This window comes from Macaca thibetana, chromosome 1 (assembly GCF_024542745.1).
Source record: "Macaca thibetana thibetana isolate TM-01 chromosome 1, ASM2454274v1, whole genome shotgun sequence".
Taxonomy (NCBI): Eukaryota; Metazoa; Chordata; class Mammalia; order Primates; family Cercopithecidae; genus Macaca; species Macaca thibetana.
Genome location: NC_065578.1, coordinates 36909717 through 36928256, shown reverse-complemented (window position 1 = coordinate 36928256; position 18540 = coordinate 36909717). Strand labels below are relative to the sequence as shown.

Here is an 18540-nt window from a genome sequence, read left to right as displayed (position 1 = left end):
GTTGGATCTTCTTGTGTGTTGTGTGCCCTACCCATAGTTTTATAGTAGATGCCTGAAGACCTATTGTAGAAACTTGCCTGGGAAGTCCTGCAAGATGAATTAGCCACATCAGCCTAAATCAGATCATCTGTCAGGGTGATTCAGAGGCCTCACCACACTGCTCCTTTTTGCATTCTGCTAGTGATATTGCCAGGTCAGGAAATCATTCATGATTTTCTGAGAAAATAATTGTTTTGTTACTGTGTTCCCTTTTGCAGGAAGATCTGTTTCAGCAACCAGGCCTGAGGTCAGAATTTGAACATGTCAGGGACTGCTTGGATACTGGAATGATTGATAACCTCTGTATCCTTCAGACATTCAACTGTGCGTGTGTGAGAGAAACAGAGAGAGAGAATATGAGTGAGAGAGAGAGAGAATGTGAGTGAGACAGGTGAGAAAAAGGAAAGTATTTTATGGCTCAAAATCTGATATTGTATCCTCAGCTACCATGTTTTATTTAAAGTTTGCATAGAGAAGGCTTTACAATTTTATTTCATTTTATTTTTTTGAGATAGGGTCCATCTCTATCACCCAGGCTGGAGTGCAGTAGTGTGATCTCGGATCACTGCAGCCTTTACCTCCTGGGCTCAAGCAATCCTCTCACCTCAGCCTCCCGAGTAGCTTGGACCACAGGTACATACTACCACACCTGGCTAATTTTTGAACTTTTTATAGAGGCAGGGTTTCACCATGTAGCCCAGGCTAAGAATTTACAACTTTAAGCAACCAATAGAGCAGGAACTCAGGAGGGCCTGGCTCACCTGACAAACAATGTGGCCCCTTTGAGAAGTTAGGCTGGCATCTTAGCCCTGAGCAGAGAGCCTGACAGGGCAGTCAGCACTTCTGGCATGTGCTTGCTCCTGGGCCTTTTCCTAACCATGGGCAGCAGCATCATCGGTTCCTTAACAACGGGCCAAAAGCTGCCAGCAATCATTCTGTAGCCGAAGCCCTGCTGCTTTTCCTGGAGAGCCTTCCAGAGCCTGTCATCTGTTACAGCGCCTACCATAACTGCTTGGAGTGTTCTGGCAACTACACAGCAAGCAAACAGGTGAGAGGAAGCATTGAGCATCATGTGGTTAGCCCCAGACCCCGTGGGGCTGAGGGAACAGAGTGGACACAGTTCCTCAAGTGCAGCATCTCAGAAACTGAACACCTTATCTTTCCTTCTCCAACCTGTTCTTTCTCTTATGTCTTTGTTTCTTTTAATGGCATCAACCTTAATTCCAGTGAGTCAACCTCAAAACCTGAGTCATTTCTGACTCCACCCTCTCCTTGCCTCCCGCGTGCCCAGTCTCGTTACTCTATCCCCCATCCTCTCTCTTCCATTCTCATTGCCAGTCTCGTTGCTCTATCCCCTATCCTCTCTCTTCCATTCTCATTGTACCTAGCTTGGCTCAGTGCCCTGCATTCACGGTCTCCTGTTGATTTGTTTTGCACACTGCCATCAGATTGTGTATTCTAAAGCTATTGTCATGTGACTGTTGGTCAAAAACCATACTTGGCTCTCTATTGCCAATTACTGATCTTAAATATCGAAGACTTTCTGTGATCTAGCTTGGTGGTTCACACATACAACAGGCCTTGGCAGAATAATCTAGAAAACTTGCCAATAATAGAGATTCTAAAGCCATACCCCAAATCCACTGAATCACAATCACTTTTTTTTTTTTTTTTTTTGAGATGGAGTCTTGCTGTATTACCTAGGCTGGAATGAATTGCACGATCTTGGCTCACTGTAACCTCTGCCTCCCAGGTTCAAGTGATTCTCCTGCCCCAGCCTCCTGAGTAGCTGGGATTACAGGCGTGCACCACCACGCCTGGCTAAGTTTTGTATTTTTAGTAGAGATGGGGTTTCACCATGTTGGCCGGGCTGGTCTCGAACTCCTGACCTCAGGTGATCCACCTGCTTCAGCCTCCCAAAGTGCTGGGATTATAGGCATGAGCCACTGAGCCCAGCCTATAGGCATGAGCCACTGAGCCCGGCCCATAATCACTTTTGGAATCTATTTTGTTCAAGCTTCCAAACTGATTCTGATATGCAGATAGCTGGAGTACTCATTGATCAGGGCCTGATCAACCCTTCTAGTTATGCTCCTGCCAAAATTGACTTCTCATAAAGTGTTCTCTCTACTTATCTCACTATTTCCCTTCTCCTGCCCTTTTTTATACTTTCTTTGCTCTAAATAACCCCAGTTCTTATCTCTGTAAGTCCAATTTTGTCTTATATTCAAGACCCAACTAAAATGTCTTATTTCCTTCAGTCTTACAGGAACATGTAGTTAAAAGTTTGACTTCTAAATTCATGTTGCATTTGACCCCTACCTCTCTTTTGGTACTTATGCCAAGTAGTAAGCAACCAGTTTTCTGTGCACAGTCTTTCTCGTGCACTTGGATCGTGTACACAGTTCTTGGACTATAGTAGCCACTTGACAAATAATTCAGTGAACAAAAGACAAATGCCAGTTCTTTCTCTTTCAGGTCATTTCTACTCTCCCCACATTCTACAAAAATGTCTTCCACTACTTGATGGCGTTTTTACAAGAACTGCTGAAAAATTCAGCAAAAAATCATTTGGATGAGAATATTCTAGGTAAGCAGCCAAATGTCTATGGAAAGCATTTCTGCAAACTGAGAGACTCGTAATGAGAAATGAGGTTGAGGAGGATCCCAGGTCCCTTGCAGTAGAACTAAAATGGCAAGCTCTGGGCAAAGATTTTTTAAAGCAGAAAGTTTTGCATTTGGACACTCCTCCCTACTCCTAACAACACAAGAATAAGTATAGTCATGGGCTGGGTGTGGTGGCTCACACCTGTAATCCGAGCACTTTGTGAGGCTGAGGTGGGCGGATCACCTGAGGTCAGGAGTTTGAGACCAGCCTGGCCAACATGGTGAAACCCCACCTGTACTAAAAATAAAAAAAATTAGCTGGGTGTGGTGGCGCATGCCTGTAATCCCAGCTAAACGGGAGGCTGAGTTGGGAGAATTGCTTGAAACCGGGAGGCGGAGGCTGCAGTGACCCGAGATGCCACTGCACTCCAGCCTGGGCGACAGAGTGAGACTCCATCCCCCCGCCCCCCCAAAAAAATATAGTCATGTACCATATATCATCTTGGTCAACAAAGGACCACATATACGATGGAGGGCCAATAAGATTATAATACTGTGGTTTTGTGTGTGTGTTTGTGTATGCGTGTGTGTGTGTGTGCTTAAGAAAGTCTCACTCTGTCAGCCAGGCTGGAGTGCAGTGGTGTGATCTCAGCTCACTGCAACCTCCACCTCCTGGGTTCAAGTGATTCTTCTGCCTTGGCCTCCTGAGTAGCTGGGATTATAGGCGCTTGCCACTATGCCGAGCTTTTTAATTAAATTTAATTAATTAATTAATTTTTTTAGAGACGGAGTCTCGCTCTGTCGCCAGGCTGGAGCGCAGTGGCGTGATCTCAGCTCACTGCAACCTCCACCTCCCGGGTTCAAGCAATTCTCCTGCCTCAGCCTTACAAGTAGCTGGGACTACAGGCGTGCACCACCACACCCAGCTAATTTTTGTATTTTTAGTAGAGACAGGGTTTCACCATGTTGGCCAGGATGGTCTCAATCTCTTGACCTCATGATTCCGCCTGCCTCGGCCTCCCAAAGTGCTGGGATTAGAGGGCTGAGCCTCCGCGCCCAGCCCTTTTTTTTTTTTTTTTTTTTAAGGGCAGTGACCAGCCCAACGTGCCCACCCTCCCTGCTGCGGGATGGGAGAGGGCTGGGAGCCAGATGGCCACCCCGGCCCTCACAGCCACCCCTCGGACAGGGGCCACAGGGCCACACCCTCCAATGCCCACACCTCAGCCATCCCTACCACGCTCATGGAACCTTGTCTCAGCCTGGGGACGAGCCCCCACTGGGGACAGGGGGTGGTGGGGGGAGGAGGCGGGAACCAGAGAGGCAGGACACCAAGCAGGGCCGTCTCCCCTACAACCTCCCAGCCTCAGCCACCTCTGACACAGCACCATTCCCATTGGAAAGCCCACTGGCAGGACAGGCTAATTTTTGTATTTTTAGTAGAGATGGGGTTTCATCATGTTGGCCTAGCTTGGTCTTGAACTCGTGGCCTCTAGTGATCTGCCTGCTTTGGCTTCCCAAAGTGCTGGGATGACAGGTGTGAGCCACCATGCCTGGCTCATAATACCGTATTTTTGATGTGCCTTTCCTATGTTTAGATATATTTGGATATACACATACTTAGCACTGTGTTACAACTGCCTGTAGTATTCAGTATAGTAACATGCTGTACAGAAGCCTAGGAGCAATAGACTATACCATATAGAATTGTGTAAGTACAAGTGTAAGTTTGTGAAAGTTTAAGTACACTCTATGATGTTTGCACAATGACGAAATCACTTAATGACACATTTCTCAGAACATATCCCTGTTGTTAAGTGATGTGTGTCTTTAGTACCTTCTTTTGCTGAATCATTTCTTTTCTGTGTTTTTTCTTGCAGCTAGCATATTTGGCAGCTTATTGCTTCGAAACCCAGCTGGTCATCAAAAGCTTGATATGACAGAGAAGAAAAAGGCTCAAGAATTTATTCACCAGTTCCTCTGCAACCCACTCTGAGCCTCTATATCTCTCCTCCTATTTTACTTGAGGCTGCCAATTACCAGCCCCACCTGTTTCAGCTCAAGAGCTGCCTTAAGATAATTATGTGAGGCCACTTGGTAGCAAGAATGGCAGCTATTTCCTGAGCCTAGTACCCTGACTAAGCTCACCATTGGTTAGCACACTCAGTGCTGTGAGTCGTGAAGACACGGGAGAAAATCCACCATAATAAAACTGACATTCAATTTTCAACTTTAGTTATTTAACACAGATTGATCTTTTTTTTGAGATGGAGTTTCACTTTTGTTGCCCAGCCTGGAGTGCATTGGCGTGGTCTTGGTTCACTGAACCTCTGCCTCTCGAGTAGCTGGGATTATAGGCGTCTGCCACCACGCCTGGCTAATTTTTTTGTATTTTTAGTAGAGATAGGGTTTCACCATGTTGGCCAGGCTGGTCTCGAATGCCTGGCCTCAGGTGATCCAGGCCTCCCAAAGTGCTGGGATTTCAGGTGTGAACCACCACGCCTGGCCTAAAATGTTTTTAAATAACTGTATTTGTTGTACTCACTCACCCTACCTCCAGGGCATAGTCAGTGCCTTCCCTATAGCCTGGGCTGAGATCCCTATGAGCAGATATTTGATGGAAAGTCATGAAAGGCCAATGAGTTGGATGGCAAGAATGCAGGCAGAAGCTGCTGGGTGAAACAGGCCACAGCCACCCCAGATGCTTTCAGTGCTCTGAGGACGTGTATATGCATATGCAAACTCTACCCCCGTTCCTGCCCAGATAATGGCTCGATAACTCTAAAGCTGGTTGCTCAGCCTCTGAGGGCAATACAGGCATTTAAAAAATTAAAATGACCAGGCACAGTGGCTCACGCCTGTAATCTCAGCACTTTGGGAGACTAAGGTGGGAGGATCACTTGAGACCAGGAGTTTGGGACCAGCCTGGGCAACACAGGGAGACCCCATCTCTACAAAAACATTTTAAAAAAATTAGCTGGGTGTGGTGATGCATACCTGTGGTCCGTTACTTGGGAGGCTGACGTGGGGTGGCTCACTTGAGCATAGGAGCTTGAGGCTCCAGTGAGCTATGAACACATCACTGTACGCCAGCCCGGGTGAGAGAGGGAGACCCCGTCTCTAAAAATGTAAAATCACTGAAAAAATGAGTGTTCGGTGAAACAAGTGGGATTTTCTGGGTCAGCAAGTCTTCCAAACTGTATATAATGCTTCCCGTCTCCGTGTGTAATATATTTTAATGATAAATGTATTTTTAACAGTGGTGGTTGTATATGTTTTTCTCTCTTAAGAGACGGCAGTTCGCTGCAGCTGGACTTTGTGGCTCAAGCCTTGGGGCCAAAGAGATATATTCCTGGCAGTCTGGTGGGTACCGGTCACTATTCACATATTTCCAGCAAGAAATGGTTATGGCACTGGCCTGAACCCCTTGACCCCTGGTCTAGTCTTTGGAGTTGTCCCACTCTGAATATTCGAGAGAAGCAGCTTATGGTTAAAACAGGCAGTGGCAGCTGGGAGGATCTAACAGCTAGATCCTCCAGGCATTTGGAAAGGACAGGGGCATAACGAAGGCACATGCAGAATCGCTTCCTGGGTACGAATGCCCACTACTGGGCACTGTAAAATGGGTTTAAGACACGGGCCAGCAGAACAATGTGAAAGGTTAAAGAAGGGAGTGGCCGGTAGGTGGCGCTAACTGGCCCGGGCATGAGTCCCGCCGAAGCTGCGTCCTCTTGCAGGGGAAGAAAGTTGGGACCGCCAGCCTGGGCAAGAGTGTGAGAAGAGAGCTGGGCGTCCTAGGCAAGCGCGTGAGAAGGGAAGAGGCGGTGGCGTCCTCTCTAGCTGGGCTCAGAATACTCTTAGTTCTGCCTTTGGGGTCTTGTCTTCCTTTCTGGGCCTCCCGTCTGTGTTAACTTTGGTGGGTGCTGAAGGGAAGGCCGAGGCCCCGGCGGGAGAAACCTGGGCACGTCGCGGTCGTCCAGGCTCCCCTGGCGGGTTGGAGCCAGGGTTCCGACTGCCAACTGTGGTCCTTCCCGCTGCTGCTGTGGCTGCCAGGGCGAGGGCGGGTAGCGCAAACCTGGCTGAGGACATTTCGGATCCTTCCTTGGGGATTCGTTCCCTTCTCCTTGATTCCAGTGCCGCGAGGGCGACACCCTGCGGGCCGCCCGTGACACCCCGGGCGCTTCCCCACGCGAATAAACTCACCTTCTGGGCACCTTCCCCTCGGTGCCCCGCCCCGCCCCTCCCGCTTGCCAATTGGAGGCTGCAGCTCAGCCCCCTGACAACCTGAGCCAACCAGAGGCGCCAGGGAGGGGCGGATCCGCTGTCCCCTCCTTCCTCCGGAAAGCGGAAGCGGAAGTGACGTTAGGGGAAGGTGGGGGCAATCATGGTGCCGCTGGGGAGGGGAGAAGCTGCTGCTGCCGCCGTTGCCGGGAGCCGCGGAGGTAAAAGGCGAAACTAGACTTGGCCTGGGCTTGGGACTTACCGGGGGGCGCGGGACTTAGGCTCCCTCCTGAAGCATTTCCCAATAGAGACCTCAGTCTGGTCACCATAGGGACCCCACCCCTTCTCCGTTTCCATGGGGATGGGTATCCAGCCCCCCTTTCCTGTTTCCATGGAGACCCGGACCCTGCCCCTCTCCTCGGTGCTTGGAGACCCCCAGCTTGTCTTCGGGTGTTTCTGTGTAGCGCTGTGCTGGGGGCTATCCCAGACAGGCTCCTTTTCCCAGCCTTCTCTCAAGGGGGCTCCGTTCGCACTCCTCGTTGGCTACCTTCAAACCTCCTGGTCTTGTTTGTTCCGGACAGTTGGTCTCCGCGTTGCCGCTGAGGGTGCCCGGGCAGCCCACTGGGGTCCTCGGTGCTCTCTTCTCTCTTCTCAGATGCAGCGAAATGTACATCTGTGGGGTTGCGTAAGCCAGAACTAGGGGTCGGGCCGGTACCTCCCGGATCCGATCCTTTGGCCTGTTTCTGGTAACTGTCTAGCCACCCCACTAAGTAAAGGCTCACTTTCTAACCCAGAGCAGAAGAGAAAGATAAAATGCAAAGCCAGACTGAAAACTAAAAGGGATGTGCTGATTATTTTAAAATTTTCTGTTCTGCCTGCCAGACCCACATTTGTAGAGCCTGTGTTTGCAGATGAAGGAAGAATCACTATTCCAGAACATGAAAGCTTCAAATGTGGTATTTTTCTCAAGAGAATGTATCTTCCCAAGATAGTATATCTTCACGAGAGAGTATGTCGCCATGTCTTTCATTCATTTAGCTGACATTTGTATCAGTGTACTATGCTAGGGGCTGTAGAAACAAAAATAATAAGACTCAATTCATTCAGGGACGAGAGCCCACTATACAACCATAACTTCTTGTTAACACCATATTGGACATAAATAGATACAGTGATCTTCATTGTTTGTGCCTGACTGGGGATTAGCCCTTCAACCCAGAAGGTTGAAACATCTGTTCTAGGTAGGAGGGAAGAAATTCACACTTGTTCCTCTACTATTTACCAAACATTGTGCTTTACATATGTTGCCTCTTTTATTCCTTATAAAAACTTTGAGAGAACAGGAATTACTAGTCCCACCTTGCACATAAGAAAAATGAGGCACAGAAAAGTTACCCATGTAGTAAAAGGCAAAGCCAGGATTTGTAGGTAGATGACTCTGCCTCCAAAGCCTTGCTCCTTCTACCATAAACTACATGAAACCATTTACTGCTTCGTGGTCTGATTTGGAGGGCATTTGAGTGGAGTTTCTCTTAAGATTTGTAGCAACTCAGCCTTTAAGCAGCTACTGTTCTGTTTGCTCTTTTGTCCCCTTTAAATATTTTGACCAAGTTTCAAATTGTTTGACAGGCGTATTCAGAGGGTCTTATGAACTTATTACTTCAATTTTTGAAAAGCTCTTTTCTTTTCCTTTCTTGTAGAGATGGAGGTCTCACTATGTTGACCAGGCTGATCTCAAACTCCTGGCCTCAAGCGATCCTCCCATCTCAGCCTCCCAAAGTGCTGGGATTACAGGCGTGAGCCACCACGCCCGGCCAGCATTGCTTTTCTTTAAAAATGACTTGATGGGCCGGGCGCAGTGGCTCACGCCTGTAATTCCAGCACTTTGGGAGGCCGAGGTGGGCGGATCACGAGGTCAGGAGATCAAGACCACGGTGAAACCCAGTCTCTACTAAAAATACAAAAAATTAGCGAGGCGTAATGGCGGGCACCTGTAGTCCCAGCTACTTGGGAGGCTGAGGCAGGAGAATGGCGTGAACCTGGGAGGCAGAGCTTGCAGTGAGCCGAGATCGCGCCACTGCACTCCAGCCTGGGCAGCAGAACGAGAGTCTGTCTCAAAAAAAAAAAAAAAAAAAAATGACTTGATGGTTTTAAAGTTAAAATAAAAAAAAATTATTTCCAAGGATGGTTTTTCATTTGCTTTAGCTTGCTCTTTAAATGAGAGGGAAAATGAACTTTGTGGTTGCTGAGGAGCTGCGTGGGTCTTGTGGTATGACTCTTAACTCTGGCTTTGTTCTGTTGCAGACAAGTCATTACGTTTTCATTTCTCACAATTGGGCTGAGCACAACTGAACCATGGGGGAACACAGTCCAGACGACAACATCATCTACTTTGAGGCAGAGGAAGATGAGCTGACCCCTGATGATAAAATGCTCAGGTTTGTGGATAAAAACGGACTGGTGCCTTCCTCATCTGGAACTGTTTATGATAGGACCACTGTTCTTATTGAGCAGGACCCTGGCACTTTGGAGGATGAAGATGATGACGGACAGTGTGGAGAACACTTGCCTTTTCTAGTAGGGGGTGAAGAGGGCTTTCACCTGATAGATCATGAAGCAATGTCCCAGGGTTATGTACAGCACATTATCTCACCAGATCAGATTCATTTGACAATAAACCCTGGTTCCACACCCATGCCAAGAAATATCGAAGGTGCAACCCTCACTCTGCAGTCGGAATGTCCGGAAACAAAACGTAAAGAAGTAAGTAAAGCAGTCAGTGAGGGCCTAGTTTGGTTTTGGGGCAAGTCCTTACAAAATTCTTGGTGCAAATTTTAGTTGGGGAGTGAAGGAGTCCATGGGGTTAGGACTTACAGTAGTTTTGCTTATCAGCAACACATATGCTTCAGGTTTCGTTGTGATTGCTTCTGGAACTTTTGGGTTGTATAGCCATGTTGAAATTTGGGAATATGAAATTGTAATTTCTTGAATTTCCTTCCCCAAATCATAAATAAAACGGAAATTTTACTTAAGTAGGCCCACGTTTCTGGTGCTAAAATGACTATTTAGCTTATCTAACAGGGAAATAACTAGAGTTGGCTTATTTGATAAAGAAATAACTATATTTGGCTTATCTCCGGGTTGTGTTTAAATGATTTGTTTTGGAGATGAGTATCTGCTGGAATATGTTTTATTATCTTAGTGAATGTTTAATGAACTTTTATTTCACGTGGCACATGCCTGTAATCCCAGCACTTTGGGAGGCTGAGGCAGGTGGATCACTTGAGGTCAGGAGTTCAAGAGCAGCCTGGCCAACATGGTGAAACCCCGTCTCTGCTAAAATATAAAAATTAGCCAGGCGTGGTGGTGCATGGCTGTAATTGCAGCTACTCAGGAGGCTGAGGTAGGAGAATCACTTGGACCCGGGAGGCAGAGGTTGCAGTGAGCCGAGATCATGCCACTGTACTCCAGCCTGGGCGATAGAGTGAGACTCCATCTAAAAAAAAGAAAGAAAGAAAGAAATTCAGGCTGGGCACAGTGGCTCATGCCTGTAATCCCAACACTTTCTGTAATCCCAGCACTGGGAGGCTGAGGCAGGTGGATCACCTGAGGTCAAGACCACCCTGGCCAACATGGTAAAACCCCGTCTATTCTAAAAATAGAAAAATTAGCCAGACATGGTGGTGGGTGCCTGTAATCCCAGCTATTTGGGAAGCTGAGGCAGGGGAATTACTTGAATCCAGGAGGTGGAGGTTGCAGTGAGCCAGGGTCGCGCCACTGTACTCCAGCCTGGATGACAGAGAGAGACTCAGTCTTGGAAAAAAAAAAAAAAAAGGGAAATTCAGGCAAGAGGCAGTAAATGAGAGCAGGTTATCTAAAATAAGTTTTCATTTTCATGTTTAGCTAATGTGAGTAAGGTGATGCATGTCAGGATGCTTTGAAAACTGCAAAGCATTTTACAAATTATATTGGTGGTTATTATTAGCAGAATAAAAGTTCTGGTTTAAAGGTAGTGAAATACATTATCCAGGAACTTTTTTTTTGAGACGGAGTTTTACTCTTGTTGCCTAAGCTGGAGTGCAACGGCGTGATCTTGGCTCACTGCAACCTCTGCCTCCTGGGTTCAAGCAATCCTCCTGCCTCAGCCTCCTGAGTAGCTGGGATTATAGGCAGGCGCCACGATGCCCAGCTAATTTTTTGTATTTTTAGTAGAAATGGGGTTTCACCATGTTAACCAGGCTGGTCTCGAATTCTTGACTTCAGGTGATCCACCCGCCTCAGCCTTCCAAAGTGCTGGGATTACAGGCATCAGCCACCACGCCTGGCCTATCCAGGAACTATTACAGGTCAGTTAGAAAAAAATAGGTCACTGGTAGTTACAGTACCAAGGACTAAATGTAAGATGTTACTAAACAGAAATAGGGTGAATGATTTAGCAATATCTTTTTCGCTGTGGTTGAGGTCTTGAAATTGCATATGGCTTATTGATGGCATATTACTTTACTTTTGCTAACCTTAGAGAGACCATCTTGTCCCACCGCCTACCCTATGCAGAAATTTCCCTATGGCATCTCTGACATCAGTTAATCTTGTTTCTGCTTGAAGACATCCAGAATTACAAGAGTACAGTGTTTCATACCTCAGCCAATACATTTGTTAGCCAGCTCTGATTGTTAGAAAGCTTTTACTTGTATAGAACCAAAACCTTCCTTTCTGCAGGTGCCTCCCACTGGTTCTAGATCTGCCTTCCTGAGTAAACTTCCTCCCACAGGACAGTCCATCAGCTATTTGAAGATCATGGTTTTTCCTTCCTCTTGTATAGGCTGACCACCTCCATTTACTTAAATGTCCCTCTGTGACATTTTCCCCAGTCTCTCATCAGCCTCGTCACCTTTGATTATATGAATTCCAGTTTTCCAAAGTGCTTTTTTTTTTCTTTTCTTTTTTTGAGACAGAGTTTCGCTCTTGTTACCCGGGCTGGAGTGCAATGGTACTATCTCGGCTCACTGCAACCTCTGCCTCCCAGGTTCAAGCGATTCTCCTGCCTCAGCCTCCTGAGTAGCTGGGATTAGAGGCATGTGCTACCACGCCCAACTAATTTTGTATTTTTAGTAGAGACAGCGTTTCTCCATGTTGATCAGGCTGATCTCGAACTCCTGACCTCAGGAGACCCACCTGCCTTGGCCGCCCAAAATGCTGGGATTACAGGCATGAGCCACCATGCCTGGCCCCAAAGTCCTTTTAAAATCTGCAGTTGAGCACCGTCTCATAAGTGTGAGTCAATTAGCATTGAAAACAGTATGGCTCTTATCTCAATATGGACACTGTACTATGATTACTATATAGTCTATATTTTATCAGCAACATCTTACTGTTAGCTTATAGTTGGAAATTTCTAGAGTAGTGCTTCTTAACTGTGGGCAGTTTTGCCCTCAGGAGATGTTTGGCAATGTCTAGAAACATTTTGTGTTGTCACACTGTGGAGGTGATACTGGAATCTAGTGGGTAGAGGTTAAAGACATTGTTAAATGTTTTACAGTGCACAGGACAGCCCCCTACAACAAAGAACTGGCCCAAAATAGCAATAGTACTGGGATTGAGAAACCCTGCTCTAGATTATTCTCATGTATGCAGCTGTCAGATCTTACAAAAATGAAAATGGGGACCTGCCTATAGGCCTTATTAAAAATATCTCCCGGCCGGACATGGTGGCTCACGCCTGTAATCCCAACACTTTGGGAGGCCAAGGCGGGTGGATCACCTGAGGTCAGGAGTTCGAGACCAGTGTGGCCAACACAATGAAACCCTGTCTCTATTAAAAATACAAAAAATTAGCCGGGCGTGGTGGCAGATGGCTGTAATCCCAGCTACTCCGGAGACTGAGGCAGGGTAATTGCTTGAACCCAGGAGGTGGAGGTTGCAATAAGCCAAGATGTGCCACTGCACTCCAGCCTGGGCACCAAGAACAAAACTCTGTCTCAAAAAATAAAAAATAAAAATATCTCCCTATGAAATTTTATCTTGTTGATTTCAGTCCAATATTTGAGCTTGTGGGGGGGTTCATTTCAACTCCACAAACATTTAGAGAGCAAAATGCTGTTATGCTCTGTGGACGCTGCAGATGGTTGTGGTAGTAGATTTATAGCATAGAAGCAGAAATTGTTTACACCAGTAATCATAGCAACAAACACAATGTGGTAAATGTGAAGGAGAGGTACAAATATTGCACTGTGAGCACAGGGAAGCTCACCCTTAATCCTGGGATCAGGGAAGTCTTGTGAAAAAAGTGGCATTTGAGCTGGTCTTAAAGAATACATACAATTTAGGAAAAAAGCAGGAGGTTTTTCCAAGAGAGAGGAACAGCATGAAACAAGGAATGCAGGTGGGAAACAGGCCATTTTCAGGGAATAGCCAGTTGTCCTGTTACAACAGAGTCAGCACACTTTTTTCTGCATAGGGCTAAATAGTAAATATTCTGGGCTTTGCAGGCTAAAAGGTCTCTGTTGGAACTACTCCATTCTTCCATTGTAGCACAAAAGCAGCCATAGACAATACATAAATGAATGAACATGACCAAGTTCTGATAAGACTACAAAAACAGGCAGTGGGGTGGATTTGGTTCACTAGCTGTAGTGTGTCGACCCTTAGACTAGAACATAGGAGTAGAAAGAGATAAGGATGGAGAGATAACAAAGATCCAAACATGGAAGGCAGTGATAACCTTCTATGGGTTTTGAACTGTAACTTTTCTAGAAATGGTGGGAAACCATTGGAGGTGTCTAAGCCAAGGCTAGAGTGGTTAGAAAGAGAATGTGGTTAGAGTAGCATTTTAGAAAGACTGGTCTGGCAGCAGAGGTAGCTTGGAGGCAGAGGAAAACTGAAGACTTTTTGCCCAGTTAGGAGACAGTTGTAGTTTATGTTTGGGGTTTCATTTAAATCTGAAGAAAGGATAGTGGCCTTGTTCATGAGAAGAATCAAGAGCTTTTGTAGAGGTATGAGAGAACTTCGTACATGTTATTGGAGTTTGATGAATGAGCCATGAGTTGGGCATGATTCAAAGGTTTTGAATAGGCCGGGCGCAGTGACTTGTGCCTGTAATCCCAGCACTTTCAGAGGCTGAGGTGAGTGGATCACTTGAGGTCTAGAGCTCTAGACCAGCCTGGCCAACATGGTGAAACCCTGTCTCTACTAAAAAGACAAAAACTATCTGGTCGTGGTGGTGCATGCCTGTAGTCCCAGCTACTTGGGAGGCTGAGGCAGGAGAATCACTTGAACCCAGAGGGCAGAGGGTGCAGTGAGCCAAGATTCTGCCACTGCTCTCCAGCCTGGGCAACAAGGTGAGAATCTTTGTCTCAAAAAAAAAAAAAAAAAAAAAAAAAAAGATTTTGAATCATGTTGATTGAAAGGATTCATCCATTTTCCCAAATTTGTTGAGTTTCTGCTGTGTCTTAGCACAGCTTTTTGATGGAACTTCAAATCTAAGTGAAGAGTTAAGCAGTTAAGAGTCTGTTGTGATAGATATTTTAACAGAGATTTGTTCGAAGTGCTGTGTGCATGCTGAGGAGAAAGTGGCTAACTCTGCTCCCTGCACCCTCCAAATGGTGATCCCATTCATAGGAATCAAGAAAGATGGGAAAAGGAAAAAGTTTTGGTGGGGTAATTAATGAGTTTGGTAGGAGTGTATTGAACATATAGTCCTTGGAGAAAAATAAGATGAACAAATGGAAAGCTCATTGGAAACATGTATCTGAGGTCAAAGAAATGGTTTGGAGTTAGAATGGTAGTAGAAAGGGGCCTTCAAACTGTGGGTAGTTTACTTAAGGGAGAAGTAAGAGTTGGCCAGAGAACTAACTTCAGGGTTGGAAAGAGAAAGAGGAACCCAAGAAGATCACAGTAGTCAATGGGATGGGTCGACTGCAGTGTTGTGAAAGCTGAAGGAAGAGAGTGTCAACAAATGAGGATATTCCTCTGTGACCCTGCAGAGGGACTGAGGAGCCCCAAAGAAGCCATTAGTTCTGCTGGTTGTGCAGTTGTTCACATATCATGAGAAGACTTGCCGCAGAGCATGAGTGATGAAGAAGTGAGTGAGTGATGAGGAAACAGGAGGCAGGAAATGTCAAGTTGGCCTTTTTTTTTTTTTTTTTTTTTTTTTTTTTAAATGTTTGGTAGTTAGAGGAAGAAGAGTGATGAGGCAGTAGTAGCTAGCTCACGGGGATTGTATCATTTTTATTTAGCATAGGTAATTTGGACATGGTTTAGGACCTAAACTTTAGGCCATCCTCCGTTAATGATTACTGTGTGAAAGTGTTTCATGAGCGAATGGTCAGGAAACATTAAGTTAAACCAAGACAGAAATTTGTTGATTAGGACTTCTCAGAGCCTTTGATGTGCCACTAACTAAGAAGGAAGAAAACAGAATTTTTCAAATGCTTTAAACTTGAGAAACCATTTTTTCGGATCCAATTTCCAGGGATCAGTGTTTTGTGGAACACATTTTGGGAAATGCTGATCTAGGCAGAAAAGGAGGAGATGGTACAGAAGGAATGATTATGCAATCAGTGAAAAGCTGTCACTTTTCCACTTTGTACTGTTCAAATTGGTTTATTCTATTTGCAAGTCTGGTTTGCTATTCATGTCTTCAGGTCATTGATAATCATATTGAATAGCACAGGGTGAAGGATATTATGAGCACTTTGTTCAGTTTGCTGGGGATTTAGCTCACTCCACTTTCCTCCCACCCACATTTTTCCATGCTATCCATGAGACCTTTGTGGAAGATGCTGTATTCTTGAAATCAGTAGGTTTGGGGTTGGGTGGAGTTTGAAGGAGAAGTAGCAGTAGCTTTAGTCTTTGAAAGTCTTGCTTAATGACCAGACATTCAGGAGGCTTGCCTTCCTGAAGCACTGTTTTAGCTTAGCTTTTGTTTTGGCAGTGATTTTATTTGGGCATTAAAATCCACTTAATTGGCCTGAAGAGGCTGATGTTTATCACTACTCGATAACAGACTTCGTGATCCTTTAGCCCTTCCTTAATCCTTTTCCTTTCGTTTTTTTTTCAGCTTGGTTTTTGTTTTTTTCTTTTCCCTCCATGCGCAGGTGTTACTCTTGAGAAATCAAATCATTTGATAACTAGTTGGTCTTCTTGGCTTCCCAAGCAGCTTATTTTCTGAGTCACATTTTAGCTTGAATTTCCTGTTTACTCTTGTTTTTTTCATTGTTTCATATTGTGTGGAGTTGGCTTACCTATTACTTCATTTTCTTTTCTTCATGCTTCTCTTATGCAAAAAATAAACCAACCAGAACCTTGCCACAGATAGTCTTTTCCTACCACAAAGCCACTGGTCATTCTGACTCAAATTTCACGTATCTTATTCTCATGCTGTTTATTTCATTACTGTCTCCCTACTGATTTGGTAGCTTTGAGATCTATCTTTCTCTCTCTTTCTTTCTTCTTTCTTTCTCTCTCTTTCTTTTCTGTCTTTCTCTCATTCCTTTCCTCCCTCCCTTCCTTCCTTCCTTTCTCTTTCTGTCTTCTTTCCTTTCCTTCTTGAGACAGGGTCTCACACCGTCACACAGGTTGGAGTGATTACAGTGGTGGGATTATAGCTCACTATAACTTCAAACTCCTGAGCTCAAGCAGTCCTCCTGCCTCAACCTCCCAAAGTGCTGGGATTATAGGCATGAGCCATGGCACTTGGCCAGCTTGTGAGATTTCTAATCAAAATATTTTCATTCTGCCCAAAAACAAGTTTTTTTTTTTTTTTTTGGTTGAGACAGGGTTCCATTCTGTAGCCAGGCTGGAGTACAGTGGCATGGTCATGGCTCACTGCAGCCTTCACCTCCCAGGCTCAAGCCATCCTGCCACCTCAGCCTCCACAGTAGCTGGGACCACAGACATGTGCTACTGTGCCGGCTACTTTTTGGTTGTTTTGGTAGAGAGGGGTCTTCCTATGTTGCCCAGGCTGGTCTCGAACTCCTGGGCTCATGCAGTCCTTCCAGCTTGGCCTCCCAAAGTATTGTCATTACTGGTATGAGCTACCATGTCTGACCCTTTAAGGACTTTCTACTTTAAGTCTCTGAGCAGCTGTGTCTTACTGTTGTTTGTTTGTGTACTTTTTTTTTTTTTTTTTAAAGACACTGGGTCTTGCTATGTTTGCCTAGGCCATGATCATAGCTCACTGTAACCTGGAACTTCTGGCCTCAACCAATTCTCACTCCTTAGCCTCCTGAGTTGCTGGGATTAAAGGCATGAGCTACCACACCCGGCAACTGTGTTTTCTTTAGTTGGTTTGTGCGGTCCATTCTTGAATCCGTGCCCTTCCAGAGAACCTGCCAGGACTGTCTGGTTACCTGTTCATCTACCTCTGTCTGAACTACATTAATGACATGATATATCCTCCATAGCTAACTGACCTTGCCAGTTTTCTATAGAGTAGTTGGCCAAGGAGCATGAAAAAACCCTAGGAATCATATGCCAAATTTATTCTACATGATGCACCAAAGTATTCCAGTGCATTGATTAGGAAAGGTGTCGTTTTCTTTCAAGAAGCACAGTTACAGCGATTTTTTTTTTTTTTTTTGTAGATGAAGTCTTGCTCTGTTGCCCAGGCTGGCATAATCTTGGCTCACTGCAACCTCTGCCTCTGGGGTTCAAGAGATTCTCCTGTCTCAGCCTCCCGAGTGGCCAGGATTACAGGCATGCACCACTAGGCCTGGCTAAATTTTGTATTTTTAGTAGAGACAGGGTTTCACCATATTGATCAGGCTGGTCTCGAACTCCTGACCTCAGGTGATCCACCTGCCTTGGCCTCCCAAAGTGCTGGGATTACAGGTGTGAGCCACCACGCCTGGCCTACAGTGATGCTTTTAGGCTGCTTGGTGTATTGCTCCTCAACACACTATGAACTAATTGTATGGCCAGTGGCATTCCAAGAGGAGAGTTATTTTTTTTTAGTGTGACAGATTTTAAGTATAAGAATAACAGGAAAAATCTGACTCCAGTGTTTTGGAACCTTTTTGCAGTGTATGTCCTTTACTTTGGGAGACCTAGTTCCAATCTCATGCCTTATTATAAATTCCTTAGGCAATAGAATGATCCACTCAGACAGACCAAGATGTTGTTGACTCTCCTAGAGGAGAACTACCCACTTTTTAGTCTTTGCATACTGTGATTACATTTCTTTGCAGATTCCCTTCTGAACTCCGATGAACTTGTAAGTGTGAGGTTCTGTAGGAATCCAGAGCAAGAAGCATTTTCCATTTACCCCCATATGAAGCCATTTTATCAGTGTGTCTGCATGTGTGTTATATACCTCTCCTTAGTAATCAGCATTTCCATCACTCAAGTCCACTGGCCTGGAAAAGGGACTAGAGTGGTTTTGTGTACAATTGGGTTTCAAACTTGGTGCTATAGGAATTATAGGTCTCGATGTACGTTTTACATAGGTTGTACATTTTAGGTACTACTAACATTTTACTATTATATGACATTGGCAAAAGAACTTGAATTTTATTTTTTTCCCCTCTTACTTAAATCAGGCTTATTCATTTCTTCTGTGATGTGCAAAGGGATAGTTTCAACCTAGGTTCCAGCTTTGTTCTGTTATGTACTAGCTATGTGGCCTTGGGCAAGCTGCTCTGTTTCCTTTTTTATAAAATTGAAATAAAAATATCCCAT

At 45.4% G+C, this 18540-nt stretch overlaps 4 protein-coding genes across 5 annotated transcripts in view; 2 read left to right on the top strand and 2 right to left on the bottom strand.

Annotated features, from left to right (window-relative positions):
- Positions 1-5905, top strand: part of INPP5B (inositol polyphosphate-5-phosphatase B) — a 78252-nt gene extending 72347 nt beyond the window's left edge. Inside the window, 4 exon segments of the mRNA XM_050797936.1 lie at positions 258-342; positions 960-1087; positions 2518-2629; positions 4524-5905. Of these exon segments, the coding sequence (XP_050653893.1) occupies positions 258-342; positions 960-1087; positions 2518-2629; positions 4524-4639 (441 nt within the window). The 3' untranslated portion in view covers positions 4640-5905.
- Positions 1-18540, bottom strand: part of UTP11 (UTP11 small subunit processome component) — a 594364-nt gene that overhangs the window by 153683 nt on the left and 422141 nt on the right. The window lies entirely within an intron of this gene.
- Positions 1-18540, bottom strand: part of NDUFS5 (NADH:ubiquinone oxidoreductase subunit S5) — a 1192795-nt gene that overhangs the window by 1158491 nt on the left and 15764 nt on the right. The gene's annotated exons all lie outside the window — the stretch shown is intronic.
- MTF1 (metal regulatory transcription factor 1) overlaps positions 6985-18540 on the top strand; it is a 52653-nt gene continuing 41097 nt past the window's right edge. The window contains exons 1-2 of one of the 2 annotated variants that reach the window (XM_050798234.1): positions 6985-7085; positions 9169-9627. In XM_050798234.1, the coding sequence (XP_050654191.1) occupies positions 9220-9627 (408 nt within the window). In that variant the 5' untranslated portion in view covers positions 6985-7085; positions 9169-9219. The other variant, XM_050798244.1, reaches the window with a different exon arrangement.